Source organism: Hordeum vulgare, chromosome 5H, assembly GCF_904849725.1.
Source record: "Hordeum vulgare subsp. vulgare chromosome 5H, MorexV3_pseudomolecules_assembly, whole genome shotgun sequence".
NCBI classification, from domain to species: Eukaryota; Viridiplantae; Streptophyta; class Magnoliopsida; order Poales; family Poaceae; genus Hordeum; species Hordeum vulgare.
Genome location: NC_058522.1, coordinates 10095763 through 10113913, shown reverse-complemented (window position 1 = coordinate 10113913; position 18151 = coordinate 10095763). Strand labels below are relative to the sequence as shown.

The following is an 18151-nucleotide window of genomic DNA, read 5'->3' as shown; positions in this document are numbered from 1 at the left end:
CTAATCTATTCTACTTGATGCACCACATCATTTGGGGACTAGATCATGCCCACAAAGTTTGAGAGAAAATGGTCACAATTGGCAATGTGAAGTTGATCAAATTTCAGTGCGGATACAGAGGGTTTCGGGGTACTTTTATGAAACAAAACTATTTTTGAGATGAAACTTGGCAATAAAATCACATAAGGCATATGTGACTTCTTGGATTTTTCTTGGATTTATTTGACAATATTTCTTATAAAAATATTTAAAATACTTGAAATATACATAAAGGGTTTTGGAGGATTTAACAAATATTTTGAACATGACCATGTGTTGGAACTCATATATATATATATACCAATAAAATACAAAAATAACTTTTAAAATAATATATTTGTGGTCTTGGGAAGTTTTATAGATAATAGGTTTCAAATAAATTCTTTGATGAAAACACCTACCCTAATTTGAGGACTTATAGTACAAACCTCAAGTCAGGGGGTTTTGAAAACCTAAATCAAATAAATGCTTTTTGGTCAATATAATAATTTATAAAAATAGTTTTATGTCCTATACACATGGCATGATCATTGGGCAAAGATTTGGATCAAGGAGATGAGTTTAGAGAATAGGAGGATTTTTGTGATTTAGAGCACAACCAAGCAAATAGCAATCCACTCAAACATCACACGCACACACACAAAATGTTGGTCCAATTTTTTAAACTTTATAATCATTGCAAAGAGGCACAAAACACAGGGTGTGACATATTTACATCCGAATATGAAGTGACATCTCGTAAACACCAAAGTATACATCTAGCATGTGGGTATGCAATATTCTCATGTTCCAAGGAACAATGCAAACAAGAACAAGTTATATGAAGTACCGATAACATAACAATGATGACATCTCTCAATAATTCATAAATTGGTGTTCTCATATATTGATAGCATCCTTGTTACACTAAAAATGCTCATGATCAGGAAAACGGGATCATCAATCAATATGTGAGCTCATCTTAGAGGCTAGACTAAGGATCTCTTGGAGATTAGAATTCCACCATAATGTTTCACTACAAACGGGGGTCACACCCAGCCTCAAACTGAGGCTTTTACAAGTTCTAAGAACGGTAAAATGAGTTCGATACAAGGGTCAACAGTGAGCGAACCCCGACGCAACGCATGTAAGATAACCTGCGACTAGAAGATAGCATGATCACCTTTTGTCGACGTAGGTCCGTAGTTGATGACAGTGCGACTCACGCAGCAACCATCCACGTCGGGACCTCAATACGAAATCCGTACACGACTGGACCTAAATCCTCTACCAATATGTATACGTCTCCACCTAAACCTGCTTTTGCACCAGAACTGTGTGCCTTGTCCCCATGTGAGTTCCTTGCCTTAAAAAGAACCTTCTGAACCAACTCATTCTGCCCGGTTGTTTCATTTGGGAGCAGCATTTGTCGTACTACGGTTCCGTGCAGCAACACAGCATGATTTTTGGCTATATTAGGCCCCCTGTACAACTCTCCTTCAGTTACCATACGGAAGCAGCGACCGGTCTCCATGGTGGCTATTAACGGGAAGCCATTAGCAATCAGCCGTATGAGGTAGTCGACACTAGTAGTACGAATCCTCAGTTGAAACCAATATTCCAATTTAAGCACTCTTCTTGCTCGTTTTCCAGGCGGAGACACAAACTCAACCCCCATTGCCTGGGCAATCCACAGCAAGTTAATAAATCTGGGTCCCTTCATTCTCTGTTCTGCTTCATGCCCAAGACCGTCGGGAATAGAGAGGCAGTACTTTCGTAATAGGTCGACATCATTGAGTGGCTGACACACGTGCTTGCCGCGGAGGGCCCCTTCGATTCTAAGCGCAGCATCCATGCCGGCCAAGATTGCATGTGCTGTGCAGGTCGCTGCAAAAAATAAAATAAATAGAAAGCATTAACAACAAATTACGAAAAAACATATTCCCTCCGTCCCAAAATAAGTGTGTTAAGCTTAGTACAATTTTGTACTAGCTCTAGTATAAAGTTGAGACAGTTATTTTGAAACAGAGGGAGTACATATTATATGCAGTATATATACGTGTGTTATTACTATTGCTGCTTTTAAATAGTCGGTTATAGCCCCGCTATAGGTTCGCTTTTTCAAAAGGGTGCCCCTAAACTATACTCATATACAATAGTTTGCTAATAGCCGACTACGGCCCGCTACATCTGATTTGGAGGACCATCGATATTTGGCATAACCATTCGAAACACTACTATTGCACGAGCCCTCCTCCTATATATGAAATATATACTCCCTCCGTCTCAAAATAAGTGTCTTAAGCTTAGTTCAATTTTGTACTAGAGCTAGTACAAAGTTGAGACAGTTATTTTGGGACAGAGGGAGTATAAATTTTACTTCATTTGTCTGCTTGAATAATTTGTGCATATGCCCCTAGCACTCCTAACAGTCCAAGTGTACATGTGCTCCACTTTGTAATAGTGTGCTTAACAAAAAAAATATTGCCTCGATTACTTATTAGATTAATTTCTCACATGGTTAGCATATACTCCACAATAACATACTCCCTCCGTACCTAAATATAAGACCTTTGAGAGATTTCACTAGAAGACTATATACGGAGCAAAATGAGCGAATCTATACTATAAAATATGTCTATATACATCCGTATGTAGTTTATAGTGCAATCTCTAAAAGGTCTTATATTTAGGAACGGAGGGAGTATATATCATGTGTTTTTCCAAGGACGATCAAACACAAATTTCCTATTATACACCACAAGAAGAGTATATATTCACTCAGGCAAAAACTTGAAAAATATAGTATATAGCTGCTCGTGCAAAAATAAAAGTATATATTCATTCGGAAACAAAGCAGTATGTACTATCTGAATAAACATTGTATGTACTCCAACACGTTAGTATGTATCGTCTCAAAACAATGTGTGCACATGAAAAAAAGTAGAGACAGGACTTTCAACACCTAGGTGCCACTACACCATCCATAACAGTAAATTCAAAACAAATTGAAGCAAAATCAAAAGATGTGAAACTTGCCACATCAAACATTCAATGTTTTTTGCAAAAAGCTTCAACCACAAAAAAAAAACACTCGAGGAGCCCTCACCTAAAAAATCACATTTTAAAGTTTATGTGCACTTTTGACAGTGTTTTGTTTTTTGGTGTGGGCTCCTAAATTGTTATTTATGGCTGAAATTTTGCAAGAACGGCAAAAGTTTGTTCATCTTTGATCCGCCAAAGTTCCAGATTTAGTTTTCAATCTTATTGGAATTTACTATTTATGATGGTGTAGGGGGGGTATCTACGAGCTGTCACACCTTTCTCTAGTCTCGACCAAATAAAAGTATTACTACTGTACTCCTTCATAAAAGAGGTATCATATACTCCATTTCATGAAGTATGCACTAAAAATATGACCGTATACAGATGCAAACTATCTATACACGTTGGCAACCACATAGTATTATCTATATATGCACCACTGCTTCCCTAAAATATGGGTTTTTTTGCATCTTGCATGTGTGCATTATAGAAAAAGAATGCATGAATATTGAATTTTTTTTAGGAAAGGAGGCATATCCCCAGCCTACATGAATATTGATTTAGCCTTGAGAATTTAACATGGAAACCTTTTAAACAGCAACTTGCTAAGAAGGGAGTGGGAGTACATACTGCTAGGCAGCTAGGAGTACAAAGCAGTATATAGTAGAGGTGCCAGGATTTTAGACTTACGGTGTTTGCCTTGATTCCTAATCGGAAAATGGGTCCTCGCAGTATTGAGTATGCAGTCACTAATGCTCCATGCAACTGTCCCAGGGCACTGCAAAAAATAAATTTAGCTATACATTCGAAAGATTTCCATCAACTCAGATGTAAGAGGTTAAGGCAATAAATAAGACCTTGGCATTGCAGTTTCTCGTGGGATTAGTACACTTGAAAGCTGGAATCTTGAAGAGTAGGTTGTCTATGGGCTTGTTTACATGTTGACAAACCGGACAAATCCAGGGATCAGAACTGAGTTTCTCCACTACTAGTCGTGCGCGCTCGTTGAGTTCATCTTCTGTTGGGGCTGTGGCTGGGGCTGGGGCAGGAGCAGGAGCAATCGGTAGCATTGTTGGGTCCCTGCTGTAATAACGAGAAAAGGATACATTAAGTATACGCAATCATGCATGGACCCAGACACTTAGCCTGCACCGGCGACCGAAGCAGGGGACGACGCCGGCGAGTCCCACGGCGACCTGCGGAGGCAAAGAACGGCTGCGGGTGCTGTTGCTGCTGCGCTGCGCGGCTGCTGCTACTGCTGCTCGGCTACTGCTGCGACGAGCCGATCTGGCGACGTCCACGCGCTACGGCGGAGGGTGATGCGCTCTACGCAGAAGGAGAGGGGAAGAGGGACGCTCTACGCAGACAAGATGGAATACATGAGTATTAGCACGCATATACTACTTAATATATGGAGTATTTCAACATCAGGCTTAATAAGGCTCCAGACCTAATTAATACTAGTTCCTCCAGCCGTTGGAATTAATACTCATCACGCTTCTTTTGTTCTTCACAGTACTTCCTCAGATCCTCTGCAAACCCCGCGTCTCTCCTATACTCCAAGACGAAATCTGGCTCCAGCATTCCATCTGTTTGCCGCGTTCCATAGTCAGTAATATCACAATCACACTCAAGAAGTTCTGATGAATCGGGATACACAATCTTCCTCGCGGACGCCTTTCCATAGTAGCAACGACCTGTCACCAAAACCAAAACTGACCATTATGTATCAATCACAACAAAACAGCTCCAAATTACCGCATCTGGTAGTGATTCTTCCAGGTGAAATGTTTGGCAAACCCTGTCTATTTGCATAACAACCGTTCTTGACACGGAAAGAAAAAGTTGGTACAGAAAGTGTATCCCAAAAACATCTTACGATGTTAAAATATTTTACACACGATCAGCAGCACAAGCACATAAATGTCTTAAGTTCTGTCAGAATTGCTACATTTAAGCCGCACCAATCTGTAACATGCCATATGCACATGATATGTATCAGGATTCAGAGGTGTACATAGAAATTTTGCTGGTACTTGTGTATGAGTATGAGCACGTGGCCTTTTAAAAGGAATAAATGGGACCTGACAACGGTGCGACTAGGTCATTGTGTTTGTTTTCTATTCAATATGTATGTGGCTTCTATTGCAGGAAAGATTTGAGATTGGAGATTACCGTCAACTTGTACATCACCATTAGAGATGATAAACAGGTGTACAATCAGGGCAGGACTGTAAACTGGGTTGTGAATCCAAAAAAATAAGCACTCATCAATCTGGAGAAAGATATTGATCCATATTTCAAACGGGGCAGCTATCAAAGGGAGACTTTCAGTTTTTTCTTTTTTGAGAATTACTTTCAGGTTCCTTAAAGGGAACAATATGCATTGCAACTTGGCTTTAGATGTTCAGATTCTTGACCTGCTAAGGTCATCTGATGTGCTGAAGATAGTGGCGTGGAAATTCCTGCTGTGGGCAAGGAGAGGTGTGCTTGAGCCAGTGTGGTGGGCCAGGAGAAGCCTGCTGCATCAGACAAGCAAGACGAGCAGATGCCTGCAACAGACACGGGAGAGCAGGTGAACCTGAATATGGTCAAACAATTGCAGTGCCATCGTGTTTGCCAAAATAAAAGACCACCCAATGGAATCCTCAGTTTATAATCAAATTAAGTATCACGGTTGCCTTCTTGATGTATCTGAATGACCATAAACAAATTATTCCAAATGAACGCTGATCTCTTAAACTATTGGCCTGATGGCTGGCCCACAAGTATGTCGAAAAAGGGTGTATGCATAGCCCTTAGGTTAGTGTACCATCTTATATATAGAAAATGGTGTGCCCATTAAAATGCAAGGAACAGAATGCTGTAAAGTGAAAAGGCAGTGAATATGCAAGCAAAACATAACTGAAGTGACCATAAAGGATGGTGGATGCAGCTCATTCAGAAATAAAATGGGCATCAGTGATAAGTCAGGACGAAGGCAGACGCGGCCGGCCGCGAGCCCGAGTCGTCCGCGCCGCAAAAAACACCCAAACAGCCTTGCGGATGAGCCGCAAAAATGAAGCGGAGTTGGCCTGCCTGGCCTGTTTGGCCCGCGTAGCCTGCTAAGTGCTAACAGGAGGAAATCGCAACGAAGCAACAATGCATGCCAGCTGATACGGCACGCCTCCGTTCACCACGGTCGTGTCAGGCTGTAGAAGCGACGTGCCCTGTTCCGAGTGTCGGATGGAACTGAAGCTGAAGATTTAGCATCCAACGGCTGACAACAACCAAGGCCCACTATTCACTTTCGGACACTGCCCTTGTGTGTGTGTCTCTTTGCTTACTTTTGCTTGTAATGGCTATAAAGCCAGCACTTTCTCTTCTTTTTGGGCATGATTATTATGTACCGGGTGTAAACCCTACAGGCGAGCTGAGCTACTTTCCCCATTATGAAATGCAATCCCTAGCTCAAATTCCCCCAAATTCGCATGATCCTGAGTGTTCTAGTGTTCATATGTTGCTGTCAGGTTAGCTCGTTCCTGACAGGTCGGGCTAGTGTGCCGTCGCCGCCCGTGGAGCAAGTTGTCCGGTGCTGCAGTGGACAAGCACAAGAAACCAGCGAAGGAGGGCAAGAATCCGACGAGAGATGATGAGAAGGTACAGGTCTGATCCGCTCTAACATCTATGCTTAGTGTGATTTATTATCAGTATGCTCGAGTTCAATGTGATGTGCTCAGTTCTTTCCAAATAGTGTTGATTCTTCAATGAAGCCATTAGAGTACTTTGATAAATTAAAAATAGCCTCTCTTAGAAACATGGGAAGGGGAGCCTTGGCGCAGTGGTAACCTTGTTGCCTTGTGACCATGAGGTCACGGGTTCAAGTCCTGGAAACAGCCTCTTGCAGAAATATAAGGAAATGCTGTCTGACCCTTCCCCGGAGCCTACACGCAGGAGCTACATGCACCGGGTTACACCTCTCTCTTAGAAACATAGGATAAAATGCCTTCATGGTCGACCTCCCAGGCATGAAACCAAAGTGGATTTTGGTCAAGTTTGTCATTCTTCTTAAGCGATGCTCAATGACTGTCTTCCATAGCTTCATTGTATGGCGCATCAGCTTAATTCCACAATAATTAGTATAGCTCTGAACATCCCCCTTGATCTTGAAGATTGGTACTAATATACTCCTCCATTCTTCTGACATCTTGTTTGCCCGAAAAATGAGGTTGAAAAGCTTAGTTAGCCATACTATAGCTATGTCTCTGAGGCTTCTCCACACCTCAATGGGGATACTATCAGGGTCCATCGCATTGCCTCATTTCATCCTTTTTAAAGCCTCCTGACCTCAGACTCCTGGATTCAGCGCACAAAACACATGCACGTATCATCAGAGGAGTCATCCAGTTCAACTGTAACGCCTGCTCGTATCATCAAAGGAGTCGTCCAGTTCAAAGGTAGAGCTCTCATTCTCCCCATTGAACAGCTTGCCGGAGTACTTCCGCCATCTATGTTTACATGAGCTAGCAAGTCTGCGGGTGCGCCCGCATTGCAGCAGCAGCCAGTATGAAAAGCTGGCATGAGCCAGCCTGAGTGCAGGTACAACAATTAGTGGTACGTAAAGCAGCATCCACATCTGTCTGTTGGACAATCAGTGTTCAAGAAAGCGTTTTTAAGCGATGCTTAAGCGCTGAGCGATGGCAAAACGTTTCGCTTTTGTCCTAAGCGGTAGATTAAGCGTTTCATTATAATTTGACCAAAATTTGGCTGTTTTTGAACTACTTTTGCTTGTCTGCTTGCGCAATAATGGCAATAGGCTATTTATCTTATAATTAGGATCTGCTCGGGAACTATTTCCTTCATACTCTGGCAAAATTCTGGCCAAAATCTCTATTAGGTTATGTATATTTGAACTGAACTGCATTTTAGTTGTTATTTTGCTAGCTATGTAAACCTGATGTGTATTTGCTATGGTGTGAAGCGTATTTTAGATGCTATTTCAATTGCCCATGTACCATGTTTCCTATTTTTCCTGTGTATATTATTCAAAATCTGTCAAATTTAGTCAATTTCGAAAAACGCTTAAGGGCCCATTACTGTAAGGTGTGGCTTCCCGCTTCGCTTAAGCTTTTCGCTTTTTTGAACATTATGGACAATAGCAGGCAGTCCTGGTCGCGGACGCGACTCATGCTAATCCCGCAATTAGCTAATGCAGAAAATTGCGGAGAGGCCGCAGGCATGTGCAATTGCATCCTGAGTAATAAGTGCTGCATAGGTAGACAGACATAATCTAGATGATGGTGTGAAGTAGAATGTGACACATCCCAAGGTTTATGCAAAATATGATAACCAAAGTGACCAGAGAAGGTTGAGTGGAAGGTGGTGATAGAGGCATGTTCATAGGGTATAGGAGAAGCTAGATTTCTTTGTGGATGAGCTGGTGGCCGAGCACTTGGCACTGATGAATGGCCTGCTGGTGGCTGAGCACTTGCACTGATTGATGGCCTGTCTGTGGCATTGCAGAAGGGCATACTGAAGATCTACATTTCACTAATTCAGAGAAGCTATACTTTCAGGCAATAGCTTCTCATTTATGCAGTGCATGTTTTGCCCATATGTTTGTCTATACCAGTTCATATAATTGATACATCATGATTCGTTCCAGTCGGCTCCATGACTAATGATTTCTCATTGAGACTGTGTTCGCCAAAATAAATAAATAAATAAAACACTCAATGGACTCTTCAATTTAATCAAATTAAGTATCGTGGTTGCCTTCTTGAGGTATATTCAGAGGACGATGCATGTCATGCTTGGAAAATTCAGTATTGACTGAAAATCTGAATGACCATAAACTAATTATTCCAAATGAACACTGGTCTATTACCCTCATGGGCTCATGGCTGATTCACAAGTATGTCAAAAATGGGTGTATATATAGCCGTTAAGTTGTTGTATCATCTCATTATGTCAATCTCAAATATGAAAAATGGTGTACAATTAAAATGCGAGAAGCAGACTGCTGAAAAGAGAAATTTCAGTGCATGCTGTATGGAAGCTATAGTAGAATATCTTAATGTTTCTCACTTTGATTGGATGAAACGACAACATCGTAAGATTGAAAAGACGAATGGGCCTATATGGAAATCAAAAGGCTTTTCGATGAAACATAAATAAAAAAAACTTTTGTTGATGTTTCAAACCTACATGGCTGCTCGTGCTACCTGGAAGGAGTAGGAACATACCAGCAGATGTCAGGGGTAGTCTGCAGCAGAAACTTGGTTTTGAAGGATGAGAAAATGGCGCATTTATATCGGCGAAGAAGAGTTGGTTATCAGCAATCCCTGATTCGGAAGCAGCCACAAAGTTAACGTGATAGGAAAACCTGTCTAGGGATTCGGAAGCAGCCACCAAACCACAGATAACACTTGGCACATATTTTGGTTCCTAAAACAAGCAACAGCAAAGGTCAAATGAGGCAGCTGAAAGAGAGATGTTAAGTATAGTATGTACCAAAGAAACAACAATGAGAACAAACAAAGCCATGTAGTACCAGAGGATGCTCAAAGGCATATTTCTTCAGCACTTGCGCAAGCTCAGCGTGAATGAATAACTTCATCTTCATATAATGTGACCTCTTTTCCAGCAGAGTCTCCTTAGCCTCCTTGGACAGTTTGGCCGCATAGGGAAGTAAAGGACCACACATCGGCGCACAAGTTTCCTTGAGAATGCACATTATTTGCTCAAGAGACTCCGAGGAGATCCTACCATTGGCACTAGTGGCCAGCATGCGCCGCAGGTCAATGATCAAGCTGGGCGCCAACGATGATCCCAGCACATCATATGGGTGTCGAGCAGCTGCGGCAGCGGCAGCAAACTGCTGCGAGGTGTGAGACTCCTGGGACAGGTCACAGCGTTTGCAGGAGAGGTGCTCCATAGCCTGCTGCGTCGAGCAACGGGGCTTGGAGCTTGCTCGGACGAGGGCAATGAGGCCTTCCAAGGAACGGACCTCCACACGAAGCATAGAGAGGGTGTCGAGGATGTCATACACTTTGATTTTGGAGCCTAACCATGGGATTGGGCGCACTAGGCGGTGCAAAATGGAATTGGTGATGATGTTGGAGACAGGGTCCAAAGGGCCATAGCAGTGGCCAGCGTATAGGATGTGGGGGATGAGGTCGAGCCACGTAGAGGGCAGCATGGCGAAGACTTTGAGATAGAAGCCGTGAATCATGTCGTAGAGCCTCATCCTGAGGGACAAGGTGTATTCGCAGGCATCGCTAGAACAGCTATTCACCACACGGTGCATTTCGGCGGCCCCCTTCAAACAGGATGACATCATGGATCTGTAGTCCTCGGGAGACCGCAGGGCAGCGAAGTGGTACCCATGACGCTCGACCTTGATGGTGACCATGTGAAAGTCATCGGAGCTTGTGGTGTTGGAAATGTCTAGGTTCCCTTCATCAGCCTTGAGGTTCCGGCAGTAGACGACTAGCTCTCTTGCACTTGGAAGCAAGTTGACCTGAAGGTCGACGGCGGCACCTTCCTGGTAGCGCAGCAAGTCCATGATGGTGATGACATGATGGACGGTGAGCTTGCGCCCTCCCTTGTTGAGGAAGGGGGCGGCGTCGCGGAGGCGCTGCTTGGGCAGGGGCGACGCGTGGAGGCGCAGCAGGTCATCAGGCGCAGGGTGCCACCCACAGATTGCGGCGTACTTGAAGGCGGCTTGCGTCCTTGCGGAGGCAGGGTCGGGTGGTGCAACGTGAGCAGCACGTAGATCGTGCTCGACCAGCTGGACGGCGAGGGCGAGATCGGCGTGTGCCCAGTGGAGGTAGCGGGTGGCCTGCTCTTCACTGAGGCATCCGAAGTAGCCAACCATGAATCTGACGAGAGACCGGCAGGAAGACACAGCAATAGAGCGCCAGGTCACCCTGCGGCAGGTAACCACGCCGGAGGATGGCACAACCCAGCTGGTGTTCCAGCTGCTGCTGCTGTCCCGTCTGCCAGCCAGCCTCTTGGATCTCCTCTTGTCGGCCATATCCCCGAAGTCGTGCGGGAGGAGGGCGATGGTGTTGAGGATGATGTTGGCGACGGGGTCCAGGAGGCCGAGGCAGAGGCCGCCTTTGCGCATGGATATGGCCAACTGGTCGGCGGCTTCCACCGGCATGGCGTGGACGGGCAGCCGCTCGAACGCCTCCTCGTACAAGTCGCGGATGGTCTCCAGAAGATGGGCTTCCAAATTGGAATGGTTGAAGGGGGGATCGTCGCACTCGCTGAACAAGCACGAGAAGAGCCCCCTGCGCTCTCCCGGCTGCGATTCCTGGTGCCCGGCCCCGGCGGCAGGAAAGGGCCGCGCCGCAGGGATCGGCTCCATTTTCTGCGGTTGGGCGGCGGCGGATCTAGGGTTTGGTGGCGTGGGATGACAGCACAAGACGAGAAGTGGACAGACACAACGCGTTTTGTATGGGCCTTTTCTTCTTAGCATATCTCCCCTATCCGTCGTGGCTTTTTTGCGAAAAAGTCCCTCCGTTTTCGAGCATTCAACCCGCAGTCCCTGATTAGGTGGAAAAACGTTTCAGATTTGCAAGAAAGCCCCTCGCCCCGGATCGGATCCGCCCCACCGCCGCAGGGCAGCCCCTCGCCCCCGGATCGGATCCGCCCCACCCCACCGCCGCCAGGGCCGCCCCGCGCCTCCCCCGGACTCCTCCGCCCCCCTGCCCCTCCTCTCCACCGACCGGCTCCTCCTAGCACCCGGCCACCACGTCGCCACCAGCCACCTCCTCCACCTCCGGCCGGACGCGTCGAGGTGGGTCTCTCCCGGCCATGGGGTCGGCGAGGAAGGCCTCGGTGACGCCGAGGATGGGGTCCTTTGGCGCCGGCTCACCAGGGAGGCCGTCGTCCTGGCCCAGTCCTCCACCGTCTCCGTCTGCCTCTCCAACGCCACCACCGGCCGGCCCTTCATATCGACGCTCGAGCTCAGGCCGCTCAACGGCTCGCTCTACCGCACTGACGGCGAGGCCCGCGCATTCCTCGCCCTCGCCGCCCGCATCAACTCCGGCGCCCCCTTGCCAGATCCGGCGACGAGGCCGAGGCGTCGAGCTCCTGTGAAAAGAGAGGGAGGCGATGCTGGGCGCGGCAAGCGGAGCCCCGTCCTCCTTTGTCCTTTCCCATCGAGCGCCAAACGCTCGAGGTCGACAAGGCCATCATGATTTGCTGTCCCCTTTGAGTTCCGTGCGCTCGAGTTTGCGCTCGAGGCCGTTTGCTCCTTGCTTGTATGCCTAGGTACCCACACAACACTCTCCACAATTTTGCGTTTTCCTTCCCCTTCTTTAAATTACTATATGTGAAATACTACGGTTTAATTAGATAGTTTAATTAGGGTGTACTAATTCCATCATATATCTCATGGGAATTATGTGATGGCATGATCCACAAACACGAATTTAGGTGATTCATCTGATCCTAAGACAAACGGTTTGTTTGTTTGTTTCAGTTGCATCTACCATAGTTCCAGCTTTAGTCTCCTATCTCTTATTCGAGGTCCGCCTAAGATTTTAATACGAATACTCTGGTGCATCCTTCTTTTAGGAAGGGGAGATGAAATGCTAAGGGGAGATGAAATGCTAAGGTTAGTAATGCCCAAGAGGAGAGATAACCTTAAGTTGCTTTATGCAATTGAGAGATGCGTTTCCGGCATCATGCAAGCTATCAGACACTTCAACCTCTGGTTCAGGTTCACTATTCATCAATTTTAGTGTTATGTATTGCTATTTGCATTTTAAGTTAATGAATCGGAAAACTCCATTTTTTGTTAGGACAGAAGCCTTGGTTTGTTAGGAATCAGATACAATGATACATGATTATTCTTGGGCATCTTATTTCAAAATATATTTTTGGGGATTTTTTAAAGGTTGTGGATAACAAGCCGGTAAGAGCTGATGTTTCAGTTAGGAACTGCATTTTCTTGACCTGTTACCCTGTTAGGTAAATTATCATGGTACTTTCCTGATGCGATTTAAAAAGTTTATCATTCTGGTGAGCCTATGAGACTGGAACACTGGGTTCATGTTGAGGAATTAAATTGCTTGCTGATTAATTTGCCCATGCTATTCACATGAAACAGGATCAAGGCTCATGAAAGTAGAAGTGTGGTAGAACCTGCAACTACTGGATCAAACGATTCAACAGCTGCTAGATCTATTGAGAAAGAGGCAGATGTTTCCACATCTGCTTCACAAGCTCTCGAGAATGCTCAACCAGCGCCAATCACTGACGAGCACTATAAGAGGAGTAATGATGCACTTGCTGCTGCTAGAGAACGAGCACTGGCTCGTAAGAGAGCGAAGGAGCAGCAAATATGAAGTAAGATGCAGATATAATGGTAACGTGCCAAAGCTCAGGGCTGTGTAATACACTTGACCTTTGTTTTCACCCTGCAGCATTTTCAGTTGATGATGCACGTATCTCTCTTGCATAAATATAATCCTCTGGCTGTTGTGTGATGATTGAGCTTCTATGGTCAAAATATTTGTATATCGACATTCAGCTTCTATGACCATTCTGCTATGCATAATCAGGAGATGCGAGGTTAATGGAGCCCATTGTATTTACTGAATATTTGTGCTCCCAAAAAAGAGAAATACCTTGGCACAGTCAGGCTGATGGCAACCTGTACCCTTTGGTGTGTTCCATTGTAATCTGTAGCTGATGGAGGTTATAACATCATTTATGTAATGACGACTCCAGCTGGTAGTTACTATATTTACTGGTGCGTGTTGAATCAGAGACTTTGAAATGATGCATGCCTTTCTCAAATAAAAAAAGATGTATGCAGATTTTTGATTTTCCAAGTTTTCATGATCCTTATTCCATGCCCAGATCTTGTCAGTTGTCTATGTCAGCAAACTCTGTCTGTGCTAACCAGGCGAGCGAAATGAATTTTTGGTGTATCACTATCATTTTTGCAAGGTGTTTGTGAAAATTAAATCAAAGTTCCAACTACTCTTTTGGATGAATCATATTACTCATATCAATCGTAGTCAAAATAAGATTAGTGATAGCTTAGCTAAGTTTGCTCATTTAAAAGACAGAACTATAACCTGGATCGGTTCGGGGCCTTTGGCTATGACAGAGCAGATTTTTTTTTTTGAGAGTTTCCCCCACCTTTTTTCCTTCATGTTGTTTGCAGAGATTAAATAAGTAAAACTATGATGATGGTCTTGTGGTAACTATATGACCAATCTGCGTGAAGTTTCACTCCATTTGTACAAAAGTTCATATGTTTGAATCTCTACTTGCACTTCCACGAAGGTGCGGAGCTGGAGTAGATGTCGACAAAGAGTGAGGGCGGGACTTTTCAAATACAAAATTCATGATCCAAATATCAACAATCTAACCCGGTGCAACGCACGGGCACTTTTACTAGTAAAAATAAAGCAAATACGGTTTTCTGGTCGTCCGTCTCGAAAATTACCCCTAAAGTTTGCATAAATTACCCACCATGCCACCGATAAGTAATAGAAAACGTTTCACAAAGCGAAAATTTTTGGACTGGGCCGGCCCATGTAAAAACCTCCTATATTACGCTCTGCACGCTGGGAGAATATCCAGCACATCATATGGGCCGGCCCATGCACAGACGCCTGCTTTTAGTTCCATTTATTTATTTATTTTCAGTTCCGTTTTATTTTTTATTTTAAATAATTTAGAACTTCAAATAATCTTTAATATTTTAATAAACTGAAAATTATAAATCAACATATTTAAAAAATTAAAATGTTTGTGACTTCAAAAACTGCTCGGAGTTTTGTGAAAAATGCTTGCATATACAATAAAATGTTTGCAATTTTAGAAAAATGTTTGTACAATAAGAAAAGTCCATGATCTCAAATACAATTCCATGTATTAAAATTATTAAAGTCATTTAACAAAATGCTTTCTAATTCAACATATGTTAATGCATTTAAAAAATGTCCTAAAATTTTAAAAATAGCTAATGCCTGTTTTGATAGTTTCTTTTTTTTATTTAAAATTTTCCTTTCCATTTTTGTTTATTTATAATTTAAATAATTTAGAATTAAAAAAACTTTTGCATATTATAAAATAGGAATTTTGAATTAAAATGCTGACGAATTTTTATTTTGAATTAAAAATAGGGTTCAAAAAAGCGCCGGATTTTTATATTTTTTTTGCAAATTCCAAAACAATGTTCATGCATTTAATAAATATATTACTGATTTATAAAAATGTTTGTTTATTCAGAAAAACTTCATGTGTTTCAAAAAATGTTTGTGAATTTAAAATAAAATCCTCCAACATAAAAAATTATGTTCGTCTTTTCTTGAATTGGTCGCCAATTCAAAAGAAAATATTTAAACCCATTCGAAATATAAAAAATATTCACGATTTTTACTAAATGTTTGTAAATTGTAAAAAATGTTCTCGATTTTAAAATTGTTCCCATATTTGTAAAATTGTTCACGAAAGATCTAATGTATGTAGTTAAACATTAATGCTTCTAAGTCTTTGTGACAATATACCTGTGTGAACTTTGAAGAATTAACTGTTGGATGGATCGGATTATTATTGTATGTTTTCTAAAAAAAATCTTGAAATTTAGAATAAATCTTTGAGTTACCAAGATTTTTGACAACCATGATATATATTTTTTGAAAATGTAAAGATTGCTTCAACTTGTGAATAAATTTAAAAGAAGAAACATTTTTTTGCATTTGTGCACAAATTTTTTTAAATCAAGCGATGATAAGTGAACATAATGTGGTCACCATCATTGAAGATTATGTTTTTTTTCTTCCATGGCAACGCACGGGTCATTTTGCTAGTAAACCTGTAAAAGAATTTCCAATGGTTGTCATCAGGCTTGTTGATGATACAACACAGTTTCTTGTGTTACAGTAAAGATGCTTGCTCCGAATTTCAGAATCCGAGCATCATGATTATTAGCTCACACCAGAGGCTGACATTATCTCACTACCGGAATGAAGAACACCGTCTAATGTAGTTGGCGCTGAGAGAAAAATATGACAGCTTAATCTTCCTTATCTAAATCTGACCATAAACATGACATCCATATCTTCTGATACTGCCAGTAGTTTTGGCTAAGCACTAGAGCATAGGATCCCTGATCCCTAGAGCACATGTACACACTACACCACACAGACTACATGACATAGGCCATGTCCGACTCATTTTTTTCAGGAAGTATACATTCAAATTTGTCACCGGTAAGTAGTGTACTCACTCTGCTAGCTCATCCATCAAATGTCTATCACAAGTTTTGGGACTTGTATTGTACTTTTAAGATTCCACTTATAACAATTTCAGTTTTAATGAACCGATTCGTACTTCTAGATTATTTTCGGTACGACCTTTGTTTGATCATGTTCACAATTCCTTCACATCTTCACTTTCCTAACTTTATCGTAGTTTCCATAAATAAATTGTTTTCTAGTTTTTATCCCCTTCGTCCTTACCGCATCCCCAAAAGAAAAGTTGACCAACAAAGGAAAGCAGAGACTTCCCACAGTAACAGAGGGCCAAGTGCAATCCAATCCTAGTTTATCTCTTAAATTTGAGGCTATGAAACAATGACACTGCCCAAGACCCTTTCATGTACAAGAAACAACAAGAATGTATCATGCCTTCACTATGAGCAAACTACAAAAAATAAATAAATATGAGCAAACTATATTCCTGAAACATGTACAGACATGAAGTTTCCATATGTCTAATCTACCAATTAATTTTGCCCTCAACTGAACTATGTCGGATCAACGAATGAATTGCTATGCTGTGATGCACAGAACAGGTTTCTCACCGAACAATTTTCCTAAATAATACCGTCGGCATGTACTACTATAGTAGTATGACTCGAATTTTGAACCGTAAATGGGGAAAAAGAAAGCAGAGAGAGTATATTCCACAGGTAGTGCCATATCCACTCCAATCCTGTTGAATGTGAAGAGATCAACCATAATTTTTTTGCCACTGCCATTGACACTTTCAGATACAAGAATGTACCATGCCTTCAATATGAGCAAATGAAACATCTACACAGATAGATATGGAGTTTTCACATGCCAAATCTACGATTATTGTCCTCAACTGAACTTATATTTCAGATTAATGAATGAATTGCTATGCCCTGATGCTAACCAGAACAGGTTTCTAAGAGAACAGATTCATATTCCGTATCGTGCGTGTATGTTGTAAGTTGTAACAGAGGGTCTCAAAGTCCTGAACTGTATCGTGGGGGAAGAAAAGACAGAGAGCATATATATACATACCGATGGTGATGCCGCAGCCGTCGAAGAACTCGCCCCCGATGTAGAGCTGAGGGGGTGCGGGCCAGCTAAAGTACTCCATGAGGCCCAGCTGGAGCACCTCGTCGTGTCTCTCAGGGCACTTTCAGCGAGAGAAGGATCTGCAGCACGGTATTATCTTAATTAAGAATGAAGCATGCAAGTATATCACAAAATTACGGATATTCTGGCTTCATCAGTAACACTGGGCAGTAATTAACATACCTTGAGCAGTACAACAGCACTGGCTAGAGCTCCAGAGATAACAAACTAAGTTGCGCGCCAAGGAGATCATAATCACTGGCTTCATTTCGTTGATGTAGAAATGCTACAAGCCTAACTTTTTCCCAGAAAACCATTCCTGAATTGGTAAACAGTGCAAGCACATTAATTCCATGAACCCTAAAATAACTACCATACAAGAGTAAGACAAACAGACAATAGACTACAGCATGGATACAACACATGAGGAACATTACTAATTAATGATGGCATAGGTCAAAATTGACATTCATAAAGAACAGGGGTTGCTCGTTCTTGATCAGTAGCGTTACTCAAAACATATATATACATGAGGTCCGAATCTAATTACCAGGCCAATTAATGTGTACCCAAACGATCTGAATTCAATACCAGGCCAATCAGTGTGTACTCAAAAATATGAATCAATACGATACGAGGCCAGTTGATGTACTCAAAACAATCTGGATCCAATATCAGGCCAATCAGTGCACTCAAAACAATCTGAATCCAACACCAGGCCAGTTTTACTGCACCCAAAACGATCT

At 42.7% G+C, this 18151-nt stretch overlaps 1 protein-coding gene and 2 long non-coding RNA genes across 9 annotated transcripts; 1 reads left to right on the top strand and 2 right to left on the bottom strand.

The window, feature by feature from the left end:
• Positions 1 to 898: 898 nt before the first annotated feature.
• On the bottom strand, positions 899 to 11520 carry LOC123452541. Of its 5 annotated transcripts, none has more exons than XM_045129201.1 (7): positions 9596 to 11520; positions 9288 to 9489; positions 4514 to 4760; positions 4260 to 4420; positions 3921 to 4146; positions 3754 to 3841; positions 899 to 1905 (listed from the first exon to the last, which is right to left on the bottom strand). In XM_045129201.1, exons 1-3 carry the CDS (start codon positions 11414 to 11416, stop codon positions 4546 to 4548), a joined length of 2238 nt encoding a protein of 745 aa, XP_044985136.1. In that variant the 5' UTR covers positions 11417 to 11520; the 3' UTR covers positions 899 to 1905; positions 3754 to 3841; positions 3921 to 4146; positions 4260 to 4420; positions 4514 to 4545. The 5 variants fall into 5 exon arrangements, with proteins under 5 accessions (XP_044985136.1, XP_044985135.1, XP_044985134.1 ...); XM_045129200.1 differs by having other exon boundaries at positions 3921 to 4143; XM_045129199.1 differs by having other exon boundaries at positions 3921 to 4420.
• Positions 11521 to 11752: 232 nt separating this feature from the next.
• LOC123452540 lies at positions 11753 to 13884 on the top strand. Of its 3 annotated transcripts, none has more exons than XR_006632615.1 (3): positions 11753 to 12324; positions 12631 to 12775; positions 12863 to 13884. It is a non-coding gene; the product is annotated as an uncharacterized LOC123452540 (long non-coding RNA). The 3 variants fall into 3 exon arrangements; XR_006632616.1 differs by having other exon boundaries at positions 12858 to 13884; XR_006632614.1 differs by having other exon boundaries at positions 12631 to 13884.
• A 3081-nt stretch (positions 13885 to 16965) lies between these two features.
• On the bottom strand, positions 16966 to 17714 carry LOC123452539. Its single transcript, XR_006632613.1, has 2 exons — positions 17589 to 17714; positions 16966 to 17485 (listed from the first exon to the last, which is right to left on the bottom strand). It is a non-coding gene; the product is annotated as an uncharacterized LOC123452539 (long non-coding RNA).
• Between the last annotated feature and the right edge of the window lie 437 nt (positions 17715 to 18151).

Coding starts and splice junctions, on each gene's coding strand:
- LOC123452541 (XM_045129199.1), bottom strand. CDS start 11,416: ATGGAGCCGATCCCTGCGGCGCGGCCCTTTCCTGCCGCCGGGGCCGGG. Junction 9,490..9,595: donor ATGCCTTTGAGCATCCTCTG/GTACTACATGGC, acceptor TGCTTGTTTTAG/GAACCAAAATATGTGCCAAG. Junction 4,761..9,287: donor ACTACCCCTGACATCTGCTG/GTATGTTCCTAC, acceptor TTTTGGTGACAG/GTCGTTGCTACTATGGAAAG.